At 42.5% G+C, this 27,144-nt stretch overlaps 1 protein-coding gene across 1 annotated transcript; it reads right to left on the reverse strand.

Annotated features, from left to right (window-relative positions):
- Nucleotides 1-925: 925 nt before the first annotated feature.
- Nucleotides 926-25,330, reverse strand: LOC115596805 (uncharacterized). The gene is made up of 25 exons (XM_030442219.1): nucleotides 25,246-25,330; nucleotides 21,998-22,053; nucleotides 20,243-21,865; nucleotides 18,926-19,048; nucleotides 16,790-18,784; nucleotides 16,303-16,436; nucleotides 15,660-15,827; nucleotides 15,277-15,456; nucleotides 13,821-14,412; nucleotides 13,030-13,179; nucleotides 12,681-12,898; nucleotides 12,281-12,362; nucleotides 11,816-12,106; nucleotides 10,960-11,196; nucleotides 10,718-10,870; nucleotides 10,132-10,310; nucleotides 8,893-9,085; nucleotides 8,656-8,775; nucleotides 8,449-8,568; nucleotides 7,292-7,312; nucleotides 7,097-7,158; nucleotides 6,791-6,983; nucleotides 6,573-6,701; nucleotides 6,138-6,273; nucleotides 926-1,853 (listed from the first exon to the last, which is right to left on the reverse strand). Exons 1-25 carry the CDS (start codon nucleotides 25,323-25,325, stop codon nucleotides 1,712-1,714), a joined length of 7,377 nt encoding a protein of 2,458 aa, XP_030298079.1. The 5' UTR covers nucleotides 25,326-25,330; the 3' UTR covers nucleotides 926-1,711.
- Between the last annotated feature and the right edge of the window lie 1,814 nt (nucleotides 25,331-27,144).

Below are 27,144 nucleotides of genomic sequence, written 5' to 3' on the forward strand. Positions count from 1 at the left end.
ATGAGAAATAAAAAGACCCACCTTGGTTGTAAGTGGTGCAGATTCTTAAAGAAATTCCCAGTTATTTAAATTACCCACAACCAATGAACAAAGTAGTTAAAAGTTGATATCTTGACCAGCTACAATATTAAAATCCTTCTTGTTCTTCAACACATCAGTAATAAAGATCCAGTAATATAATGTATTATAATGTATAATGCAGTGGCACTCTCATGATGTTTGAAGGGCAAGGGTAGAAAATAAACAAGTCCACCAGCAATTATAAGTACAATAAAAAACTAAATAACCTTGAACTAATAATACTTGTATACATTTGCTTATGTGTAGGTCAAATTTAGAATGTATGACTTTTACTTATAATGGAGTATTTTTACACTGCATGATTGTTACCTTTACTTAGAGGGTGGTGTACTTCCTCCACCACGATTAGATGAAAGAATAATCTCTGATTAATAACTCACTCACTCACTGGGAATGGAAAAAAAGAGATTACAATACTGTAGTAGATGTAGTGGTGTCCTTGATTTCAGAGTGTACAAGGCTTTTCCCTTCTGCCCACAGAATAACAACAGAAACTGGTTCTTTGGGCATGATCACTGTTAAAGATAGAGTCCTCGCACAGGACTATGAACCATGAGCAGCTTCAGCCTGACATGTATGAGCTTGCAGGAGGTCAATGTGACATTCCTTTTTTTCTCTCCAGTGGGAGTTGTGAAGTCAGGGTGAGGCGTAGAGAAAATCCCCGGAGTTGATAAAGACTGACTGTCTCGCTCAAGGACACTTGATACCGTTGACCAATATAAAGTTAAACCTTAAACCACAATTACATCACCCACCGATAAAGTGACGTATTTGCTAATACACCAACATCAGAGTGGCTTTGTTCTTGAAATAACACCACCACAGCACAGCCTTCCTAAAGTGGCACTTTTAATGATTTACAATATATTTACACATCTTTTTTTTGACTTACAGTGACAGTCCAGCTTTAGAAAAGAAAGCTGCCTGTTGAAACACTGAATTACTCTGCTGTGGTAAATGAACTGGGACACAATCCAGCAATCAGCAATAATTTAGAGCGTAATTCTAAAGTGAGACAAATGCTTTTAGGGGACAGTGATGCCTGCTTAAAGTGTTCGCAAAATAATGACATAAATTGAATCAGTGATGTCTTGGTGATTATGAGTGATACTGAACTTTTAGAGATGGATGATATACAGTGTATGACTAGACCCATATCAACCTTGATATTAAATAAGACGGTGTACAGAGGGCAGTAGCCTGACGCCAGGTATTCTGGCAAATGCTAATGTTGCTATCAAAGAGGCTGTTGGCCTGGTATCAGCTGGAAGCCAAAGACCACTGCAGTGGTTTACTTTTCATCACCATCTCCAGCCAAGAGCTGCTCAAGTTCTGCTGGCTCAGACTAGCTGTAAACTGTTGTCCAGGCAAAAAATCTTCCAGCTCAAACTCGGCAGGCCCATCGCTCAGCAGAGAGGACTGCGAATAATTGACTTTAAAAGTTAGTTGTTACGATATAAATTAGAGTCATTCATCTTGTTGTTATAAAACAAATACAGCAGCTTCAAATGTGCTTGCACTCTGTTTGAAAGCCTGTGCATTTCTGTGTGCAACTGTGTGCGCTCATTACCGCCTGTGTTAGTAACTCACACCTATGCTAGTACGTGTGTGTGTGTGGTTTCAGTGTGTGCTATCTGTGGCGCTGTCTTGGCGTGATGTTGTCTATGATCCGTGGGCTGCAGTGGGTGATGTAGTGCAGGGCAGGGTCGTTGTAGTTGAAGGGCGGAGGGTTGTACTGCTCCTGGATGTGGTCTGGCAACAAGTGGGGGAGGCTGGAAGAAAGCACATAAGCCAATCAGAATGTGGGTGCACACAAGGAATCACTGTAGTTTAAATTTCAAATATGTAAATAATTACTACAACTTAACTCAAGACTTTAGTAAAGCTCAAGCATAATTCCCAACAGTAATAATATACATTGAAATATTCATTTAACTGAACTTTAAGTATTAGTTGTTTAATAGAAGTTAAGTAACATTTTCTTAAGTATATCTTGAGCAAAAGATTAAGTAAGAGTATAAATCAAATATACTTGGACTTTTCTGAATACTTGTCAGGACAACCCAGGTATACCTAAATACAATTTTGTCAAGTCTATCTCTAGTAAGTACATAAAAAGGAAACTGAAATGCAAACTGTTATTTTTAGTTTAAGAGATGTATACTAATAACACACTTGATTAAACATTTAGTAAGTGTAGCTTGCACCATGTGGATCATTATGTGCAGAAAAGTGTTACCTAGTGCTGATGTACTGCATCTCTCAATGTCAGGAGTTGTGTTTCTGCACATTTTATACCTTTCGCACCTTCCTGGCTCTGATTAGTTCCGCCTGTCTATAATTCTCCATACAGTAAACAATTAGTTTTCAGCACTTTATGGAAATGTTTGGATGGGCAGCCGTTGTTGTGGAGTACTCAGTGACTCATGAATATTCATGTTGGCTCTAGCCTAGATATTCTGAGTGTTGAAAGATGCTGAAATCTGGGGCTAAAGCTGATTATAAGCACAACGCACACATCCCCGACGCTCCTCAAGACTCACTGTTGTCTGATTCGCAGCTCAGATGTCTTGGATTGTATATCATTATGGTTGTGCAAATATGTACGTCCTCTCTGATAATGAGATACAGATGGTGCAACCTGGCGTGCCATGTATCATCCCATTTGCCCACTGACTGTTCAAACCTCTTCAGACCCTTTGTTTGTTCCTTGATTGCAGTTAATGTTGTGTAATGTTGCTTAGGCCAGCGTCCTCAGATTTTATATATATAACACTGATTTTATAGTATTTTATAGACGGAAGGCTGCAAAACAATGTGAAAACGTAATGTGAAGCTATAAAGGAGCACTGGAAAACATTAAATGAAACATCATATCCAACACATCTGGGACTTTCAGTACTTTCATACCATATAATCCAAGTGTCTTTATCTGTCTGTCTCTTTGAAAGACAACAGCAAAACCTTTACCCGGGCTGTTCGCTCATTCACTCTAATCTAACAACATAATCCCACAATGCTGGCGCTGACCCGGGCCATTATATCCATAGGGTCTAGTTGACAGATAGCAGAGAAAGCAGGCCAGTCATCAGGGGGATTATGTGTCTCTATTGCCCACTAACACCTGGCCCAGATGCCATACATCTGCACACACATGCTAGAGCCAAGGACACATCATTGTTATTATTACGATGCGCAGATACACTGCTATGCACATTCACACACGTACACATTTGAATTTTAGATGTACTTAAGCAGTTACAGCAGATTTCCAGTCAACATAGTGCATTCAGCTTTGTTTTAAAATCCAGCTGTGATCAGATTTTTTATGATGGCATTACTGTGCGTGCCATTGACACTAGTGTGGTTAAGTAATTCCAATCTCTTTATCTTGTTTATCAGTTTAGTCAGGAACCCATATATGTCCTCCCGTTGCTCACTGTCGTAGTAAATACAAAAATACATTTTCTGGTATCCCTGCACATTTTATCCAATCAGGACAGAGAACCTCTTAAAGAGGTAGTCCTGTCTGCTCATGAATACGCAGGATTTTCTTGTTTGCCGACAACTGTGTAATTTCAGCGCTCACGGTGAAGCGCCATGCGACCAAATAGTGAAGTGACAAAGTGAAGAAACCTGCTTGAAAAGAAAGAGGGAAAGAGAGCTGCCATGAAAAAAAGAGAGGAGGAAGGTCTATTGCTAACTGCAAAACAGACAGCAACACATACAGCAGCTTTAGTAGCTTTCTTAGATAAGAAGATTCATGCTATTCTTACACCTGCACAGTAAATATGAGGGCGCCTAGCTTAGCTTAGCATAAAAACAGTAAAAAAAAACAGTGAGACTGGCTCCATTTAAAGGTAACCAATTAGCTTTTGTTACCTTTAGACAGAGCTAGGTTAGCTGTTTCCCGCTGTTCCAGCTATGCTAGTTATGCTAAGATAAGCTAACTGGCTGCTGTGTCATATGTATCATATTGAGAGAGTGGTATCAATTCTCTCATCTGACTTGTAGCGAGAGAGCAAAGTACCGGGTACAAAGTATATCTATTTATTATGTTCCAACACAGGGTTGTATAACCCAGTGACAGCTGTATTCGCTTTATGCTTGTTACAAAGCAGAAATTATATAAACGGATGAATAAACGGGAAGTCATAAAAATATAAACATTTTTTATGGTGGAGTGTTGAGGATGACTTTAGGAGTTCCACAGTCTGAGGGGAGGAGCTGCTCTGTAGTCTGGTGGTACGGCAGCAGATACTGCTGTATCACTTGTCAGGCAGCAGCAGGTTGGACAGACTGTAGCTGAGATGGTTATCAATAATGATCTGGCCCGTTTTATTCAACATCTGCAAAGCCTGCCTGTCTTGGGCCTAAGACATCCTGAAGCATGTTTCCTGACAGTCAAACTACTCTCTGATATGCTTACATTGTATGATTTAATCATGCTGTTTTAGCCGTTTTCCTGTGAACAACATCTCTGTTCTGTATGTGTTACCCTCATCATTAGATTGGTTTACTGTATATTCCATCTGTAAATATTCCACAGTGTTACCCAAGTGCAGTTTCATAACTCGGACCAAAGCTGTTAGGAAGTGTTTTTGTTTAATATAGTAAGAGAGTGGGCAGTCCGTCCTCCGACCGAGAAGTTAAATACTAGAAGACAGTGCTGCAGCAGCACTACAGAGGACAGGATTTAAAGCCTTCAAGTTGCTGTAAACGATTGTCTCTGGGCAGACCTACTTGACTACTGTACCTTGAAATACTGAATGTATAACTCTCCCTCTCTCTCTCTTCGTGTGTGTGTGTGTGTGTGTGTGTGTGTGGCCTGGCAGTTCTCTGCAGCAGTACATTTTGTGGTGACCTGCACTGAACCCTGCCCAAAAGAGCTGCTGACCCACCTAAACACATTTTTCTATTCATTAGCGTTTTAGTGGACCATAATGGTCTTGTCATTGTTTTGAAGGCCTGCAAAGCTACAAACATAGTCTTGTGCTGTACAATTCATTATGTGCCAGAAAACAGGTCTGATGTGAGGTGCTCAATTGTTGTATGGATGAAAAATGAACATACAGCATTGCTATTCTTAGATCCATATCACTAGTGAGGTGAAAAACGTCTCAAAAGAAAAAGTCGATGTCGATACATCAATCAAAAGCAAGTCGATGGCTTTCTTGGTGGTCGCTTCCAAGGACTCGATAGCCATAGGCTATGTGAAATTTGGCAATAATTTGACTTATTGTGGCGCGCGGGTGGTCGAGTGGTTGGGGCGCATGCCATAGGCGCAGCCGACCCCAGTTCGATTCCGGCCGGAGGTCCTTTGCTGCGTGTCGCATCCCCCTCTCTCTCCCATGTTTCCTATCTGTCTACTGCTTAATAAAGGTGTCTATGCCAAAAAAAAATTTATGAATTTGACTTATTGGAACATGGTTATGGTTTCAAAGAGGAAAAATGTAATAATCGTCCGGCTGAGGATTGTCTATGGCTTTATGGATTATTTTTGTTTTGTTTTGTTTCGAAACAGGGTCACCACCAGAATCATTGTTTCCAGTTGACCAGAGTTACAGATGTTTCAGAAACACCTTTCAAGCCTGCATCGATGATTTGAGACTCAAAATAATGTTCTATTTTAATGTTCTATTAAATATATTAATTATCTACGCAAAACAGCAGATGAATATCATCAGCAGGTGCTTTGATTAATATGCAAGAAATATCTCCCTCAGATCTACTTCAAACTTGGCAGGTTAGTTGCTGAGAACCCAAGGAAGCGCTGTGTAAAATCTGGTAAAATGTAATGCTGTAATCATCCTGATATTAAATTGTTATTATCAAACGTGTTTCATATTATTGGGGTGCCCATGAAAAGTCTGTTAGCAGGTCGGGAGGCTTAGGATTTGATCCTTGGCCCCCTTACATTACCAGATAAAGCATATTTTGAATAGTATTGTTATAAACTTTCAAAAACAATCAGTCATTAAAAAAAGTCATGCATGCTGTGTATAAAGTCAAAATTGCATTTAAATTCTAGTTAGTGTGCTTTCAGTGTTACTCACTCTCCAGTGACAGTCCTCTTGCAGCAGCAGAAGCAGGCCAGCGCAGCCAGGAGCAGCAGCAGAAGCAGAGGGATGCCGATGCCCAGAACCAGGCCCAGAACGAGGTCTAGCTCCTTATCATTCACCTGGTCTCTGTCTGCAGAGTCACGACAAACATTTTTAATAAAGGCTCTTATCACAGTCACGAAATGTTCTCTGCAGAGTGAGAAAGGACACCATAAATGTTAAAATGTCATTTGCAGGTTAGTGAATCACAGAAAGTGCGCAATGATTTTCTATTAAATCACCTACATTGTCACCAACGCTGTTAAAGCTATGAAAGCCATTTCTGAGAGGCATTTTATGGGTCACGCCCTCAGTTATAAAATAGATCTTGACGGTTTATTAGCTCACAGTCATTGCCGTGCCTGCAGGATGGAGGTAAAGTTTGCTCACCTATTACACAGGACTGGCTTTCGTCCACATCAGTAGTGCCATTGCAGACACACCTGTAGCCTCCGTACGTGTTGGTGCAGAGGGCAGGATGGACACATGCCGCCTCCTTGGCCTTACACTCATCCAGATCTGTAAGTGAAACAGTGCATCATATGATATTATTTATAGTTATTATGCAGAAAAATATCACTGCAAGAATTAGGGTGCTGGTAGTTTACCATCAACTTCTACAGATCTGATGTCATAGTGGGTGCTGACTCGGGCCAGGTAGTCTCTGATGTACCAGTGAGGTGTGTCACTGGACATGTTGATGCGATATTCAGCCACACCTGGACTGGAGCTCTGCCCCAGGTCTTTCCTACTGGCGTTGTAGAATTTATTTTGGAAACCCAGCGACAGAATGTCCACCAGCTGAGGAAGAAGTAGAAATAGCATTATGCAGTATAAGCATTTGGTGAAATCATATTACTACTTCTACATGCCACTAATAAATATGTAATTAACCATCACTGGCATTCACACACCTGCTTGAGTCCATCAGACCTGTCCTTCCTCCAGCCCACAGAGACGTTGAATACGTTGCACCCTGCAGAGACAAAACAGCAGCAACATCTGTGTGATGACCTCTTATGGCTCTTTTGCCATGGTAACATCAGAGGAAGAGCGAAGCTGTGATAAAGTTAATGAATCCATAGACGGAAGCATAGGGGAAGTCTTACCTGGAGGATTGGCAGAGTCACCTGCAGAGAAAACACATCAATCAAAGATGAATAAAATACTCACTGCATGTTCGCTCTGCTGCAGAGGAGAAACTACAGCCACAGGTTGAAGAAAGATTAATGCACATGATTGATCAGATGATTGGACCTCTTTTCAGGAGCTAAATTCAGATTTTTTAGATTGAATATAAATTATTTATATTCATGTTGACATTTCAATATATTGTGCCTTTCTTCAAATAAGACGCTAACTTAAAGTGGAAACAGATTCAAGTTTAAGGTATCATGACGGTTATATTTTATGTGTGTGTGCAACTGGTAATGCACATAAAAGTTCACGTTGTGACCGACCAGGGATTTTATTTCACGAAACGACCACTTTAAGGTAGCTGTCAGGTAAAGAGTGGAGCTTTAACGATACTCTTGTGGATATTATTTGGACTTTTGAGTGTATAGATTGCTTTCATCTGCAAGAGAGGTCATGTGGAAATTACTTAGAGTACCAGTTTTTATTGTGGGCAAGATGAAAGTATCCGAAAAAACAAACAAACATGGATTCTCCACATAAGCCATATTTTTCTTCCTTTAAAATAATGAAATGCAAATAATGCATAGACAGTATTTTTAACCCTCAAATGACTAATTCCACAATCACAGACATCTTTATTTTCCAAGTGACATGAAATCTTGAAGTCATAAAACATTAATTTTTCCTATTGCGTCCCTCCATCCCACATGACCTGAATGAAGCAGAAAACATATAACACAGTTGTACCTGAAAGGTCTACTCAAAGCCATGATTACATACTACTCTCTTGAATATATATTTTTAATTGTGTTTAGTTGTTGTTTATTTGTTTTCTCGTTGAAAGACACATTAAATACATAGGAATCCCTAGATATGACTCGTCAGCACGACATGGAAGGCATCAAGTAGCTTTTAACTTTTTTTTGCAGTAGAGTTTAGCCCCTCAGAGCCTCTAGATGGTGATGTTTCTATCTTGTAGAGTCCCATTCTGGCCAGGTACATTAGATGAATTGAAAAAAAGAGCAAAAAAACAACAACAATACAGACATAATAATGGATTCTGTGACATCTGGACTTCTATAGCCAGTCAGTGTAAGTGATAAAATAGTGATGGCGATTGTCCACATACCACATCCATCAGTGTCCTTGGTTTTCTGGTATCTACAGAAGCAGTCGACGGAGCCGGGCTTGTTCTTGCACTCAAACTTAGCGTTGGGACACGTTGAGAGCTCTTCACACTCGTTTATATCTACAACACAGACAAAGACGGCTGTGTGGTGAAAACATTGTAAAGTAATGTGCTATCATCCATACTGAAGTGTTGGGAGGTCAGTACCTGTGCAGTTTTGTCCGTTTCCTGTGAAGCCGGTCTTGCATGTGCAGGTGTAGTTCTGTTTGGTGCTGAGGCAGTCGGCATCTTTGTGGCAGGGGAAGGGGAACGGAGGGCTGCACATGTCTGTGTGGGTATACAGAGAAACGGGAAGGAGATAATTACAGCATATGGGGTTGTTTTCTTTTCTTCAAACAGCACAGTGTAAATCCTGCGTGCAAAAATCATTTACGTGCTACAGACCATGCTCAAAGCACTTGTATCCCTGTTTTCCCGCGGACACAGTGTTATCAGGACACTCTCCACAGGTGAACTGGCCGGGCTCGGACTGTGACTGGCACTCCACCCCTCGGAAACAGGGTTTGCCTCGACACACGTCATCAGTGTTCCCGCAGAACTTTCCACTGAATCCCTTCGGACACAGGCAGCCCACCACCTAGGAGGAAGAATAATGAACAGAAAGGGACCGACAGATTAAACAACTGCCTTTACATTCATTAAGATATTCAAAAATACCCTTCCCCCTCCTTCCCAAATCACATTATACAATTATTGTTATCATCAGGTACAGTGACCCTTTAAGGAATGAAAACCAGGGACTTTTTGGTGGAACGAACTCCTTGTCATACAAAAATACAAAACATATATGATCAGTGAGAGATGTTTCTGAAACAATCTCAATTTAATGCTGATATATACACTTCCTCCTGATGGTCTCATCTGATTGATGATTTCTGTAAATTATTATAGTTATTTTAACGCCTCTCTCCGGCTCAATTCATATCTCAGTTGAATAATTAATGAAATTTTATGAGTGCTGAGCACGGCAAGTTTACTTTACTTTTTTTTCCTGAATGAATGGGTTGGACTGAGGTTCGTGTATTGGTGGAGCAAGGAGTTGTGGGAAAGCAAAGGATGCTTGAAGGTGCCATACGTACAAATTTTAATTTAAATCATTCAAAAATTAACTTAAATTATCAACAGGATGTAAAGTTATGATGTTGTGTATTGTTTTGAAAAAACATCTATTGTAGTCAGCATGCCAACCAACTAGCACCTTGCCTTCTTGTTCCTTAAAAGGTGATCTAATAACAATTAACACCAAAACTCTCCCAGTGCTCTGAGCACCAAGTCCAGGCAGAGTCAGATATGACTGCCATCTGCACGGTTAACTGACCTTACTAGCTAACAACAGCTACAGTTAGCAGTTACCACGGCGATACTCTGCCTCCTATGCTTGGTGTTTGAAAATGAATGTACAGTGTATGACCATTTCTTACATACTGCACCTTTAGAGGCTCTGAGGCACCCGCTGTTATCATGCATAGAGTACTATGAGCCGTCGTCATGTCTGCTGCTTAAAAAGCTTCACCAACAGAACACAACTTAAAACTGACTACTTTGTGTCAGGCGATTATTACCAGCAGAGTAGAGTAAGGGAACTGTGCATTGGAAGAGAGCATCTCAAAACTTAAACAGCACCTGGAACTTTCCCTGTTGGTGGTTTTCAGATATGCCGTCGTACTGGCAGGTCCCTCCGTTGAGGCAGTTGCAGACGCGCAGGACGGGGGTGAACAGAGAGCTGGTGAGCCTGTCACTGACTTTGATGGTCAGAGTGACAGCCTGTGTGCTGCGGAATTCCCATGTCAGGAGCCCGTCACCTGGAGCGGAACATTGTATTACAGTACTGTAGAGCCGGCACAGTGCTAACTTATTCATACACAATCACATTTATATGAATCATAATGTCACGGGGGCATCATGGGGTTTGTAAAAGGCTGTGCTGTTGTCTTCCTGTGGTTTGATAAAAAGCATTAGTAAAAATCCTTTTATATTATTCTGCCAGTCTTTTTTGTGTTCAGTGTGCCTTAGCATGTCTCCCTCTGTGTGACCCATCTACTGACTCAGCTCTACAATGTCCAATCTGCTGAAAAGACTTATCCGCTGCCTACAGCTCACCATCCTTCTGACGAATGTCAACCGCAATGTCATCTGTAACATCGATGGAGGAGGAGTGTGCTCTCTTAGGTATTGAGATTAACTGTGTGAGTGTGTTTGTGTCTCTCACCGCTGCCTATAGAGGCCCCTGGAGGCCTGGGATAGAGCAGTGAGTAGGTGATCGGGTCTCCATTTGGGTCCTCAGCATCAATCTGAATGTTGACAGTCGAGTTGACCTTACAGCGGATCACAGAGGGCTCTGTCACTATCGGAGGCATGTTACCTGGCAGAACACAGTCAGACTTCATCAAATTAGCCCGGGGTCAATGATGAAACGCAAAAACCTTTCCAAAAATAGTTTGGTCATCTCACCATAGACCCGAGCCAGATTTTGATATTGCTTCTTGGCGTCCAGAGTCTGCAGGCCCACGTCAGTGCTGTTGGATGCGAGGGTGTCGTGGACGCACTGCATGCTGCCTTCACAGGTTCTCCTCAGGTCCTCCACCTGAGCAGGACTGACGCTTTCCAGCAGGGTTTTAGAGGAGACAGGCGCCATTGGAACCAGTGGAGGTCGAGAGAACAACAGGCTTTCTGGGACTGGAACTGCCCCTAGAAACACACACACACACACACACACACACACAAATGCACAAATGCACAAAATGTTCAGTACAGGGAGTTGACCAATTACACAACGTAACAATACATGTAAAGAAGTTCCAGTGCAGATGGTGGCCTGTGGATGTCTTAGGTCGGTATTCAAATAGCAAATAATCAACAGGCCCTCAGAAGAGCTCTTGGGGTAGAAGCAGCATTAAAGAGGTTTTGAACCCAACGGTCTCCAATCCTTAACTTTTGCAAACTTAATCTCTGTGTTTTTATTTCATATTCCAGCCCGGGTGCTGCAGGGATGAGGTATTTTTGTAGGCCAACCCCAAAAGTTAGCATTGCGCTGGTTCCCACGACAAAAATGGCAATTGGATTCTGGATTATCAACGTCCCTGACAGCGACTGTTCTCTGAACTGGATGTTGGAGTGTAATTACAGAAAGGTGCAGGTTTTATGATTGGATGCTACAGAGTGGCAGACAGGAGTAGAGTCACTGAGTGAGGCTGTAAATTAGGAGTCGTGTTTGTGACCCCAGGTAATATCAGCTTCATATTCATGCAATGAATACATCAAACTTTGTCTCTAATGGTCTGTAATTGTGAATCTACTGTCCACTCACAGGACAAGCCAAAGTCATGCAGTCTCTCCTCTGAGGGGGGGTTGAGGTCTGCCGAGAGGAGGAGCCTGCCGTCCGACATGAGGAAATCGTCGGAGCGGTTGGAGCTCCAGAGACCCATCAGACCCACGGTGCGGTTGTAGAAGGTCTGAGGAACCTCCACCATGGCCGCCAGCTGATTGTGGCCTGCAACCCGCCACGCCACCACATGCAGACCGCCAGCGTACACCGCAGCACAGCGATTCAGTGACAGACAGCGCACAGCAAAGCCCTGCTCACCCACATGCACGACACCTGAAAGGACAGTTATGTTACATAGTTATTTATTATACTCTTATTATACAACTGTCATATGGTCAAGATGGCGGATAATTCTACTACTTTTCAACAAAACACAACTTGTGTTGTTCTTATGTTTTCTTCTCCTCCTTCCACCATTATATGCCAGAAGTGTGTGGTGATCATTACCAACTCTGACTGGAACCTCAACATCATCCACAAACACCTTCAGTCCGTCTCCTTCCTCCCTCATTTCACATCTCCATTCAATCTGAAAAACAAATGATGAATATTAGAGAAACTGCAGGTTCAAATACATAATGTTTTGATATTCCTGCATACAGATATAACAAATAAGATAAAACATATTAATTAGTCAGTTTCAGAAGAGTTGGTGAGCTTATTTGTTAAGTTTGGACACAATTTGGCAAGCTGTCTCCCCTTGCTCTTCATGAGAGTGGTGTTAATCTCCTCATCCAGCCGCCACACAGAAGGCGAATAGGCTTGTTTTTCTGAAAGGAATTTGCACACAAAGTCTCTGAAATACGCACGCAGTTACTGTCTTCCCTCTACACACTAACATCCTGACCTTGCCGATGCCCTGGTGGAAGGCAGCCATGCGCACCACCACTGGGAACTCGATGATCCCCTGTGCTTCTGTGTGCTGCTTGTCCGTCTGTCCTTGCAGGGTGAAGATATTAGAGCCGGTGGAGGAGGAGAGACGCAGTATCACAAACTCTCCGAGGGCCTTGAAGGAGTACTCCGTCCCATCGAAGGTGATGAAATGGAGACTGCCGTACACCATAGCTGCAACGGCAACACGGATGAGAGAGGTTTAGTAGGAGATAATTAGATTTCATCACACTACAGTCTTTGATTAAAGGTAGACTATAGAGGAGGTTTTAAACTTGCTCTGTTCACTGAGGAGGCTCCCTCACCTACACCCTGTGACGCCTTCTTAGCCGGGTTGCAGCCATTGTGGCTGGCCCAGCTGTAGCCTTGGCAACGGTCCAGTGGTCTCTTGTTCAGGTAAAGATGGCACAGAGGAGACTCGATACAACACCAGTGGAAGGGCAGGAGATCTTCATCTGGAGAGAGATGGCTTATTAAATATTTACACTGTAAGTCAAGTGGTCGTCAGACTCTCCTGATTGTAGAGGGTTGCAGGTTTGATCCCAGACAAACTACTGTCTGCCTACTTTGCCCTTGAGCATGGCAGTAACATGGCAATTGTATTTGGTATGTTTTTATTTCTGTTGTACAGCATGCTTTTGAAAGGTGCTATATAAATAAAGTTATTATTATCATTATTATTATTATTATTATCTTACTGACTTGCAGTATTTGTACGAATATTTTCAGGAACAAACCTTTTGCTCTGTGTGAAAACATTCAAAATCTGTCATTAATATGAGCTGATCCCTCAAATTTGTCTGGGAATGACTGAATTCAAAAATCTAAAAACAGTGTTTGGGTCTTACTTTGGTCCTCAAACACAACTTCATATATGCTGCCATGACTTTTTCACGACCCGTCATTGCAGCAGATCTTGACTTTGACTCAACTAATGCTGTCATGAGAACTACCCCGGATAGAAACATCACCTAAAAACAGACTGGATATTTGACACCATCAGGATTGTACTGTAAATTAAAATAGTATGGTGGCAAATAATACAACAGAAAATAATAAATGTCTGAAATAAAATCAAATAAACTACATGTATTACCGATATGTTTTTGTATGCTGTGTCCGGAGAAGTAGCGCTCATTGTACCCAGCCAGCAGGGGACCGTCAGGCTCATACACACATCTCTTCCCTGAGCCGTACTTGTTTGAAAGGACAGATTTGAAGATGTGCCCGCCTGTGCCCCCCCACCGCTGACCCCTCAGCTTCTTCACCCTTGAACCCGGATCAGCTGTATCCTGCAAGAACGACAGGTCCCCCAGAGCCTGGGTACGAGTACAGGGACATGAAAACAGCCCCTCCGTCCACTCAGCGGGGTCAGGCTCCTTCATCCCCCACGCCTGGCACCTGATACCAGGATCCACGTCGGACCCCTCCGGTCCAGTCAGATCATAAGCTAGCTGGCCTAACTGCCTCGTGATCCCTTTCACCTCCTGCGGCCGGTATCTGCCCCCAGGCCCAAAAAGGTTTTCTGGAGGGACAGTGGGCTCTTTGTAGGATGTTTTTCCATCCGTGTAGCCGATGAGAGCGTTGTGGTACAGCCTCTGGCCAGGACCCCAAAGCATGTCCCCGTATCGCAGGAGGGAAAATGAGCGCGTTCCATCCGTGGTCAGGATGCACTGGAAAGTGTTTGTCTGAAAATTATAAATCAGACCTGTTTCACTTATCAAGTACAGTGAAAGCCTCTTTTAAGTGTCTCTGCTATAATTTACTCTGACTTTAATCAATCTGTGTATTATTTATTAACCTTTCAGTGTATTCTAACAAAAGTGTCACTCTGCAATAATAACAAGATATGGAAAAAAAGGACATTGCAAGAAGACACAAAATAGACAGGTGGCTGCAGATATCACCAAAACCTGCATTCGATGGCTCGAGGGAGAAACAGCCCCAAGGTGGCACCAATGTTTAACAAAACAGAACGAGTCCTCTAGGAAGGATGGCTTAGTAGCTGCTTTCTTCTGGCTGAGAGTTAAAGGGCTCCCATTGCACAAAACAAAAGCATACAAAGTAGGACAGGCATGAGAGCAAACGGTTACACTCCATCGCACCTTTCACTGAGACAAGTGCATAAGAGATTTGAGGGAAGGTAGAGCTTCGGTTTCAAATAACAATGATAGGGATCCTTCTGTTTATCCTTAATGGTGTGTTTTATCCTACAGAGACACAGATATTTAGTCCGCTATTTTGAAACATTCCCGATGAATCATAATAATACACTGTATCAGGATTGTGCAAGTATATAAACTCAATAGTCACTGTGTGGGAGAGAGAAAAAAAAATCCTGAACATGTGTTAAGATTTCGAAGATGAAAATAAAAGCCCAGCAGTGTTTCTGTAATCTACTGCTTCTAACATGAATCTGTTATTGATTAACACATGTAAGGACATTTGTCTTGATTTTGGTTCTGAAAAAATATGTCGATTTCAGAAAAATGACACATTCATTCTTTGCTGCTTTTGTTTTCAAAGTTTAACGCAATACTGGATCATCGTACCTCTGAGACGTTGATCTTCTGATAGGAGACGGGCATCACACGGTCCCAGGTGATCTTGAGGATCCAGGAAGGGCTGAAGGCTGGCTTGTTTCTCAGCTCTTCAAACTTCGTCACTTCGTTTGCTGTACGATTAAACACGATCTGGGAGTAGACGTCTGACTTACCCAACTCATGATATTCCTAAAAAGGTAAGAAAAAAAGATAATGAGCAGTAATATAAAGCACAAGTTGCTGCTTAAAGCTGTGAATCATTCTGACGTTTGCTTCATTAATACATCTAAAATACATAAACAAAAAACTACTAATTTACTAAGTGAACTAAACTAACTAATTCCTGTCTGATTTGGACTCCAGCCAGCCCATGACCCCTGGTGACATCTGACCTGATAGAACAGCCGTCCGTCCCCCTGAGTGAGGTCAGCATCATCCCAAAACACAGCCAGCAGTGACGCATTCATGTCTTCAGGGAAACCACTTGCAAAAGGAGCCGGGAAAAGGTGCTGCTCATTCTCAGCTAAAGATTGAAACTGGACGAGACCGTTATCAGAAAACTGAGAAGAAAGAGAGAGAATTGTTTTTGTAATTTATTGAAGTGAAGCATTTTCCACTATTACTGCTGTTGACCCTTAAGCGAATCATTTAAGGCCCATAGGGATCACATATTGTTTTGGTAAAGTACATCATGTAAAATATGTGCTGTGCTATCAAATATCACTCTCGGGCAGTTTGTTATATTCCACTCAGCATCACTGATATCTCTGCCATTAAGGTTATGTTTAAAATCCTGTCTAATCCAAAGGATACATATTTGAATTGGTTGAGGATTAAGTCATGGCCCAAAGAGAAACTGAGTCATTTTGGATTGCATTGATTTAAGAATTTCTTCAAAGTTAGATGTAACACTCAGATTCAAAGATTTCTCAACATTCCCCAGTATTTAAAATCAAAATACAACCTTGACATAGATATCACAACATGTAATTTTGTAATTTGTAATTTTTCAGAGAAGTGGGCTTTGAAACTCACATAAATCCTGTGGTACAGCTTTCCCATAAAGGGGAACAATATTGTTGGCGTGATATACGGGGAATTTCCATCTTCTGTGTTGATCTCAACCCCTTTATCACCAACCTCTGCTCCGAAGGGGTACAGGTTGCTCTCTGGTGGGGAAGCACAGACAGTTGAGTGGTAAATAAGCTACACTACATTGTCATTAAGCAAACAAACCTGTTTAGCTGCTAGCATGTGGACTGTTTAAGCAGTCTTTTTGTATAGTAATTTTACTGTTCCTTTGCAACAAAAAACAAAAAACTAAAAAAACATTTAGTATTGGTTTTCTTATAATCTGTTTAAATTCTGCTCTCTTGGATGCTCCGTTGCCTTGTCTGTAAGCTAGGCTATTGCTGCCCTCTTTGCTCATGGACAAAACTATCCATATCCAAATATATGACAGACACACACAGATGTTTAGGTATGATTATCAAGACAGGTGATTTAGAAAGGCATAGCTAACCCCTCTGAGTCATCATCCTGCACACTGTGCTGTTTTTGGGACAGGAACAGCTGTAAGACCCAGGCAGGTTGATGCAAGATGTTTCCCCAGGGCATGTCATGGGTGACATGCACTCATCCAAGTCAACACATCCTCCCTTTCCACGACCATTGTGTTTGGTAGCGTTCCAGCCGTGACCACAAGAGCACTTGAACCCTCCCACATGATTGGAGCAGGAGGCAGCAGAGTGACACTGTCCATCAGCCTGTTGGCACTCATCAACATCTACACACAGTGGTCCAACACTCACGAAGCCGGGATTGCACACACATACAAATGACCCTGGGGTGTTATGGCAGCGAGCTTGAGGGTGGCAGGGCTTGGTCAGAGCGACACACTCATCCACGTCTTTGCACCATGAGCCATTTCCTGCAAATCCAAGGGGGCAGTGGCATGAAAAGGAGCCAGGGGTGTTCCAGCACCGCGCCAAGGGGTGGCACGGTGAATCCTCACATTCACTGGTGTCGACACATATCTGATTCTCCTCATGATATCCTAGTGGACAAGAGCAGTTGTACGCTCCAGGCAGGTTAGTGCACACCTGATCAAAGCGGCAGGTGGTGTTGTCCTTGCATTCGTCGATATCTTCACAGTCCAGGCTGGTGGGATTGTACCCAGGATAACACAGACAGAAGAAGGATCCCGCTGTGTTGTTACATGATGAGTTCTCGGGGCAAGGGGTGCCATCTGGGTCGTGACACTCATCGACATCCTGACACTCTGTGCCATTCAGAAAAAATCCTTCATTACAAGGGCAACGATAAGACCCAGGGATGTTGATGCATGTAGAATGGGGCTGACACACTGAGGAGTTAAGGGAGTCTGAGCATTCATCTACATCCATGCAATCTGTCCCATTGCTCCAGAATCCTTTGAAGCATTCACAGTAATAGGAGCCGATGGCATTCGTACACGTGCCATTAGTGCAAAGCTCACCCGGCTCCATTGCGGCACATTCATCGATGTCCACACACAAATCACCCACACTGGAGAACCCACCGTCACAAATACACAGGCGGCTTCCGTTAGTGTTGATGCACGTGCTATGCTCAGGGCAGGTAGAGTTGAGAAGGCACTCATTGATATCCTCACAGTCTGTGTTGTTGCCTTGGTAACCTTCCCAGCACTCACAGACAAAAGATCCAACTGTGTTTAGGCAGTTGGAGAAATTAGGGCACTGGATGAGGCCAAGGGAGCACTCATCTATGTCTAAACAGAGCGAGTCATTGCCTGAGAAGCCTGCGTCACAGGTACACCGGTAGCTTCCCTCTATGTTAGAACAGGTACTGTTGTCAGGGCAGGTGAAGTTCCCCGTCACACATTCATCCACGTCCTCACAATGTGTCCCATTGTCTTGAAACCCTTCCCAGCAGTCACAGATGTAAGAGCCATTGATGTTGAAGCAGAATGAGAAGGCAGGGCACACTTGATTTTGCGATTGGTCGCATTCATCCACGTCCGAGCATTCGGTGCCACTTCCTGTATAACCATCAACACACCGGCAGTAGAATGAGCCCCGGTGTGGGTGGCACTCGGCGAGCGGATGGCAGACACTACTAGCATTCAGACAGGTGTCTTCACTCACGCATGTGCCCCTGTTGTACACCGCGTCCAAGATACACGAACAGTTGTAAGAACCAGGGGTGTTGCTGCAAGTCATGTTGCTGCCACAGGTTGTAGCCAGCTGACATTCATCCACATCCTCACAGACAAAGCCATCACCCTGGTATCCATCCAGGCAGTGGCAGATGTAGGACCCGTTTGTGTTGCGACACAAGGCCTGGGCACTGCAGTTGTGCGGCAGGGTGGAGTTCTGCTCACACTCGTTCACATCCTGGCAGTCAAAGCCATCGCCCTCCATGCCAGGTGGACAGGCACAGTAGAAAGATCCAGGTGTGTTTGTGCAGCTGGCAACTGGATGGCATCCTCCATTTTGGATTTGGCACTCATCAAAGTCTATAATTTATCCAAAATGGGACAGTGTCAGGCAAACAGCCCCAAATGGTGCTAAAAGAGAGCTCACAGGAGAGTCCACTTATGGAGTAAAAAACAAACAGCAGATGTAACAGATAGTTATAAAGAGGAATTGATACCTACCAGAGCAGTTCTTTCCGTCCCCTTTAAAGCCGCTGAGACAGAAACAGGAATGGCTGCCTACTGTGTTGACACACCGGGCAAACTCACTGCACTCCTGCTGCCCTGTCTCACACTCATTCACATCTAGTAAGGTGATGAAGAAACAGGGAGAGACATAGGAAGAGAAGGAGGGAGATAATTAAGTTCAACAACATCCCGTCGAAGGAAAGATTTAATGATTTCTGCGTGTTGGCTGAGTTTTACAGGCCAGTTTTTATTAAGACGTGAGGTACAACAAATCGCTTATTAAAATCTGTGGGAACTCTTTTGCCTTATAGACAAGAGGAGTGGGTGGTGTGTCCCTCTTTTTTTGTTCCCTTCTTTCCTGTCTACGCCCCTAACCCCATCAGTAAATAAGCCCTCCCTGAAAGAAGTAGTACATTTCTTTTACCTTCATGAATTTACAGGTTACATGCTAAAATGTGTTGCAAATAAAGCTAATTTCTTAACAGAGGAAATCTAGATGGGCAGTTTAAGTCCAGTTCTAAAGAATATCTTTAATCTTTTTCATTTTATAACAGAAAGAAAATACAAAAATGTGCTTCTACAGTATTCCAGGGTATCTAAAAGTCATATGACATGAATGAATCATTTCTTGCATCATAATTCCTGTGATTTCTGTATTCAGCCCAGTTTATATTCGATTAGATCAAGTTGCCATATCAAATAAGCAAATACTTTAAATCCACCTCCTGCATGCCAATTCTAGTATGTGTTGGCTGACACCAAAGCATTGGTGATAGTGCCCAGATAGTGTTCCCCAAGGTACTTCAAGTGTTTTGCATTTGAAAATTACAATAAAAAAGCACGGTCTCTTACCCAAACACTGTGATCCATTGAGAGTGTAGCCTTTTTGGCAGATACAGGAAAACGATCCTGGGATATTTATACATTCTGTGTTATTTTCAGGACAAATGTTCTCTCTTTGACACTCATCTATGTCAGAGCAAGTCAGCCCGTCACCCACAAAACCCAGGTCACACACACACTGGTATCCAGAAGGCGAACGGTGGCACAGGCCGTGATTGTGGCAGGCAGGGTCACACAGCGGACTTGGTGGCACACAGGTTTCATTCAATGCCACTGTGCCATTCAAACAAGAGCAGACATGAGAACCAGGCGAGTTGATACAGATTGAGAAGTCTGGGCAGAAGGTATCAGAGAGAGCGCACTCGTCCACATCTTCACAGGAGAAGCCATCACCATTGAAACCCTGCTGACAGGAGCAAGAGAAGCCACCAATGAAGTTGGTGCATCGTGCCCGTGGGTGGCATGTACCTTCTGAAGAACACTCATCTACATCTTCACACCGGCTATCATTTGCTGTAAAACCTCGCTTGCAGGTGCAAGTGTGGGAGCCAATGGTGTTGAGGCACGTGGCATTGATATGGCAAGGGTTGTCATTACACTCATCCATATCAACGCAGTCCATGTTGCTGGCAGGGCGGTAGTACCCAGTCAGACAGGGGCACTCAAATGATCCGTCGATGTTCTTGCACTCTTCATTCACTCCACATGGATTCTTCAGTTCCTTACACTCATTTATGTCCTGGCATAGAGACTTGTTAACCAAGATGAAGCCTGACTCACACCGGCAAGTGAAGGAACCCTGGTTATTGACACATGTAGCTTTGTTTCTGCACCCTCCATTATCCACCAGACACTCGTTCACATCACTGCATTGGATCTTCCCATCTCCAGAAAAACCTACCTGACAGGTGCAGTTGTAAGAGCCAGGAAGGTTCATGCAAAGGGCTTTGGAGTGGCACTGCTTTTCCTGCGAGCACTCATCCACATCCACACAGGTGAACCCATTTCCTATGTACCCTTCTTTACACTGGCAAGCGAAGGAGCCAGGTGAGTTTGTGCAGGTTGAAAAGGGGCTGCAGAGGCCTGCCGCACACTCATCCCGGTCATGGCACTTGGAGTTATTAAAGATGAAGCCGTTGCCACAGTCGCAATCATATGACCCACCAGTGTTGACACAGGTAGTGGTAGAGGGGCAGATGTCGGGTGTTGCACACTCATTAATGTCTTCACACAGGCGGCCATCTCCCAGAAAACCTCCCAGACAGGAGCATTCATAACTCCCCAGCCTGTTGATGCAAGCAGCATTCGGGTCACACTGATTATCTTCATTGCATTCATTTATGTCTGCACATGTCAGTCCATTTCCTACAAAACCTGTGTTGCAGGTACACTGAAATGACCCCATGGAGTTCACACAGTCTGCATATAGACTGCAGATGTTGTTTGCACATTCATCAATGTCCACACAGCTCTGCCCGTTACTTTCAAAGCCATTGCTGCACGTGCAGCGGTAGGTGCCAGGAAGATTTTTACAACCTCTGTAACCAAGCGATGAAGAACACACATAAGGAGTCTCTGAGCATTCATCTATGTCAAGACACAGGTAGTTTCCGTTGCCCTTATAGCCAGCATTACAGGTACATACGTAGGACCCAGGGTTGTTGGTGCAGGTGGCGTTCCAATGGCAGATCCTTTGGTTAGCACATTCATTAATATCAGTACACTGGAAGCCGTCGCCCTTGTAGCCAACTTTACACACGCACTTTCGCCCGCCCTCAATGTTACTACAGAGGGCACTGGCATGGCAGCCCCCATTTTCTTTTTGGCACTCATCAATGTCCTCACAGTTGGTGCCATCTCCAATGTATCCGCTGATGCAGACACAGCTGTAGCTGCCCAGAGTGTTGTTGCAGCGGGCCTGTGCGTGACAACTGTGCAGGCCACTGAGACATTCATCGATGTCGCTGCATAGCAAACCATCGCCCTGGTAGCCCATGCGGCAAGCACAGGTGAAGTTGTTGTTGACCTTCAGACACTCGGCCTGAGAGTGGCACTTGCTGCCTGCTGTCTCACAGTCCCTCGGGTCAGCAACTGAAAAAGAACAGGAGGGTGGAGGAATGCAGAATTGGATTATCTGTCAGTGCAATTCTTTTAAATAGGGAGCATTTGTAATTTGGTGTATGCTGTCTGTGAGATGTATCAGTTTCACTGAAGGTAAGATACCTGCCCAGCACGTATCCAGCATTGCAAGTAGACTTATCAGCCACAGGAGTAGAAACCTGTGACAGCAAAGAAAAGAAGATTATGAGAATGGGCCCTTGCTCTTTAAAGTGTTACATCTCTCTTACACCATGGGCATCCTACGTGCTTTTTAAAATCTTGAATACTAAGTACAGGAGAGATATAAATGATATGAAAGCAAGAGGAGGTATACAGTCCTTGCAAATTCAAAGAGATACGAGTTCCACCCACTTTGATGCTGCTGTAGTAAAACACAGCATGTAATTCTTCACAAAATGCAGAGGAAATGAAACAGGAAGTAAAGTCACGATTCAACCTGTGCTGCAAAGTGTTACCATTCTTACTGTACTTTGTGTCTCCGCAGCCTACTTTCACCCCCCCGAACAATGGTCTGCTGTTACAGGTAATGTAACACACATAAGTCTATTCTCTTATCCTGACTCACCACCCAAAGAGGTTGATTACTGTCATCTGCTTTTGCTTATCTGATTTCAAAGGATACCGGCAATGCTGAGTTTGCTGATGTGATGATTTTTACTTGATGTGACACCATCCGTAATATAACTAATCAGAAGAATATGATCTACTTTTCAAGTATAAGGTTTTACTATTGTATTATTCAGAAAATCCATTTATTTCTATTGCGATACAGGCACACAAGTCTGTAAAATGTGTATTATGTATTAATATATGTTTGCATATTTTTGCATAATACTCCCCAAGATTTAATATGTCTTTATAATATACAATAATATTTCCTATTCCATACATCCTCTGGACTTCCAGTAAGTCAAAATACATTACCTTTTTACCACCATAAAATTTGTTTTATAAGACCAAAGAACTGCTCTTGCTCAGAAGTTCAGTACGCACAGTGATTGCTCTATGCCATTAACACTTAGCGGTAAAGCATGCTTGTATACATTTGTAAATGTAAATGGTAGGAAATTAGAGTTTGCCTCATAAAAATTGTAAGAAACCTAAAGCGTTTGAATAAAGCCAATAAAACAGATTTTCGATTTAATTGAACTCATGAACGTAGAAGCAGCTTTTCAGTTAAGTGTTGTGGAGTTGGCACAATGTGGGACTCTTTGGATCTAGTGTCTAATCATATCATTTAATTTGCTGAATAACCTGATCAGACTCGTTTTACACTCTGTTTTTAGGAGCTTAAAAACTTTTCAGACACTCCCTGTCTCTAGAGATTAATTCGAGACGACTGAAATAAAGTTGTATTCAAGGTGTTTTGGGTTTACTGATGTTTGCCCAGACACACCAGAGGGCTCTGGTTTCAAATTTGTTTTCCCATAATGCTCTATACAGATCTGTCAGTCACCCCAGTATTTTTTTTTTTACAGGCGATGGCTCAGGGAAATAGCAAGCTGAATTATGAAAATAATAATAATCCCTGTTTGTACTGATAAGGTTACCATCTAAATGCCAACACTCTCTCCAGGCCATGCAGGGCTATTGTCTGTGTCTCAGGAGAAGGCTCTGGGAGGACAATGAGCGTACAGAGGCAGACTCCCATTACATAAATGCAGAACTGTCCACTGTAAATCATAACAATCCACCCTGAGGGACGGCAGCTAGGACAGTGATGAGTTTGGCAGCTGCCATGGAGTCTCATCATCATCTGCAACACTTACAGCATTTGAAACTTCTGTTTGTCACTTTTAGACGCACAAAAAAATGTCAGTCTATTATTGAAAGGATTTTACAGCTCTATTATTTTCTATTTCAATCTGTTAAACTCTGTTTTTCCTAAAACTAAACTCCATCAATCAATCATTTATTATCGACCTGTGTTAATAGCGTTAGATGAGACGATTGACAACACCCTCTTTTACGATCATTAAATATGTAGCTTCAGCAAGCATCCGGTTAGCTTACTTCAGCCTAGCTATCTTAGCATAAAGCATGTAAGTAAGAAACAGCCTGCATCTGACCAAGTGGTAGTCCAAGTGCCTACCACTCATGCGAAGGCTTTACATGTTATATCTCATTTGAATACAAAAAGCGAAGTGTAAAGAAGTAATTTTGTGGTATTCTTTGCAATAAGTGGGTTGCTAAAGTGTTGGTAGGTGAATTTATTTCCCTTTGGACAGATTCAGGCTAGCTGTACCCCACGGTTTCTAGTGTTTTTGCTAGCATACAGGTACTGATCTTCTCTTATAACTCTCTGGGAGAAGGGGGGGAGCCTTTCTTTTAATATCTCAGGACAATCTTATAAGTTACATATACGCATGTGGACAACAGTTAAGACTAGTTTTAGTACCTCCCAGTGGCCATCCAGGAGAATTTGCTCACGCGCTTCTTTCACATGAACAGTCAGGCACTCAGTGCTTCATAGACAGCAGCGTTGTTGACATTGAGACTTGGTACAACCTGTAGCAATCTGGCCATGTCTAAAGTTAGTGGCAGCATCTTTAGTATGCATATTTTATTTCACCAACACAGTAATTATGAAAAATGTATTGTTTGTAAGAGAAGTACTGTAAGTTTTCCTTTGCTAGCAACAACTACATTTTGTGCTAGCTCATTAGCTAAATGTATGTTCAATAATAAATGGGTTTTTAGCGGTCCACTGTCTTTATCTTTCATATGTACTGTATCTTTTATACATTAAAAGGATATTGATTTCATTAGCCAGGCATTGATTAACCTAATATTATTCATATCAGGTTTCGCTCTTCCCAAACTAATAAACCGTGATAGAAAGGTGTTTACCTGAATGTTGAAGGACATCATTCACATACAGGACAGTACGCTCCTTATTATAATGCATGTAAAATGATCCAATGACTTGCACTACTAATGCACGCTGTGTACATCGGTGGTGTATATAATCATTTGAGAGTTATGGTCTTGCTTTTAGGCTTTATTCTCAACTTATCTTATTGTATAACCTCATTTGTGACTTGGCTGCTGTGATGTGACTGAGAGTGAGAGTACTTTATATGTCATATAAGCAACGAAATACTTAACTCTTCCATATAGCAATGAATTATTATTATGCTTAAATCACACAAAAACTGATGACTGATAAAACAAAGATCAATAAGAATATCAAGAAACATAAAATGTAGTTCAAGGTAACATGAAATGGATTCATGATATCTTTACTAATGAATCTTGCTAACTATAAAGAACCATAGCAGCCTTCACCAAATGACATAAGAAAGATGTTGAAAATAAAGGACAGAAGACAGTGGCAGATTTTCACTCACCGCACATTTTCCCGTCTCCTGGTGGTCTTTGGGTCTATAATGGGGGTGAAAGCACAAACTCCCCTCCCAATATCGCTCATCTTCTCTCTCGTTTCTCGGCAGAGTTGAACCTCTGTCGTCAAGCAGCGTCTTCCGCTTCCTTTTACTCTACCTCAGTCTTGATTCCTCCACCCCTGGGGCTCGGGACAATGGCCCACCTCACCATCCCATGCACTGCCCTGATATCTTAAACCTCTGCTAAGGGGAACACCCATATTCCCCTGCTTATGTGTCAGCTCTCACACAATAAGTGGACCAGTCCCCCAGGGGCTGTGTTTGTCCTTTTCACTGTAGTCAAGAAAGCAGGGCACCAAATTAACTTTCATTCACCTGTTCATCAGGGGAGAACTGGGTTTGGAGCCTTTACGGTTTGATTCTTCTGTGTTTGTGATATATATCAGCTTGTATCAAAAAACATGCGGATCACATTACAATCACTATTGATACCAGTGTAATAACTTGACAGTTAAGTCAAATCATGAAGATGTCATACCACTTTTCTCATGTACGACAGTACTTCACAGGCTGTAATATTCTTTGCCTTCAGTTTAATCTCTGGTTGGCCACACATTGCGTTGTATCATTACATCGTTCAGTAGTATAAATGTGAAGTGAGTTTACGGGTAGATTCTTTGCAATGATTGGTTTTCACCACACTCACATGACTGACAAATCCCATTCTAAATGCTTGAATACAAGATAAACATAATAAAATGTCTCGTTTTGATGATTTGATTCTGTTCTGTTCAGCAAAAATTATTATATATTTCATTAGATCCTGGGCCTTATGTGAAAATGTGTACGCGTATTATGTATTATTAACTTTAATTGTGAAGTGAAAGCTGTGTAATGCTGCTGCGGATTTCTTTGTGAAACACTCAGATCATAGTTCCTCTCTCTGCCCAGCTGACAGAAAGCAGCAGTATCTACCTTTAGTTTAGAAACGGTGTCTGCTATAATTAACTATGACCAGTGTAACACAGAAGTTCCACAGAGCACCTTTAAGTATTGAGAAATGGACCATCCATTCAGCCCTGCATACATAACATGACACACTGACTCCGGAGCGATAAGACACAGATACTGAGCTGGTCTATGAGCTCAGTCCACAGGTGGGAAAAGTAAGAACCGTTTTTATTGCCTGTTGTTAAGATGTAAGTGTCTGAGCACTCGGGCCTGTGCAATTGTTTGCCTTTGTAACACTATTTCTTATCAGTGGCTGGAACAAGCAGTTTCGATTCTGCACTGATCAAGGAAGTGCTGACCGTCAAAGCAGCTAAGGATCCTGCAGGGTATTATGGAAGCTTCTCTCTGGCAGATGACAAGAAGCAGTTTTGTAACTGGGTCTCTGTCTTCTCCCTCCTCAGGTCAACAGTGACATTTCCACAAGACGTCCACCACCTTAACTTAGCATGTTTGCAGGCTGCCGGGAATGTCCGTCTGCATTTGGTGATAAGTGCTCCTGATTAAAAAGTTGACTTGATGATGATGATTTTATGAGAAATGAAAATTGTCATCTTTTTGCTCAGGTCAAGTACATAGATTTTAATAAGTAATGGTGGTTGTTTATCGAGGAAGACAACAACTCCCAAGTACACAAGTAAAAGTACACAAGTATTACCAGCTTCATGTAGTATCACAATACACAAAGTGCAGTGTAATGCAACGTTATATATGATAAGTATGAAGTAACATAAACTAACAATAGTAATAAACAGAATAAATAAAGTGATTTACTGTTAGACTGATTGAACCAACAAGTTTAAAAGTAGCCTATTTAATCCTGAATTCTTCCAACAACTCGCAGTGTTAATGAACCATCACTGCTGCTGTGACAGCATTATTTTGGATATGTGGTCA

Source organism: Sparus aurata, chromosome 15 (genome assembly GCF_900880675.1).
Source record: "Sparus aurata chromosome 15, fSpaAur1.1, whole genome shotgun sequence".
Classification (NCBI taxonomy): domain Eukaryota; kingdom Metazoa; phylum Chordata; class Actinopteri; order Spariformes; family Sparidae; genus Sparus; species Sparus aurata.

Coding starts and splice junctions, on each gene's coding strand:
- LOC115596805 (XM_030442219.1), bottom strand. CDS start 25,325: ATGAGCGATATTGGGAGGGGAGTTTGTGCTTTCACCCCCATTATAGAC. Junction 15,457..15,659: donor ACGGACGGCTGTTCTATCAG/GTCAGATGTCAC, acceptor TTACCTTTTTAG/GAATATCATGAGTTGGGTAA. Junction 14,413..15,276: donor AGAAGATCAACGTCTCAGAG/GTACGATGATCC, acceptor TATAATTTTCAG/ACAAACACTTTCCAGTGCAT.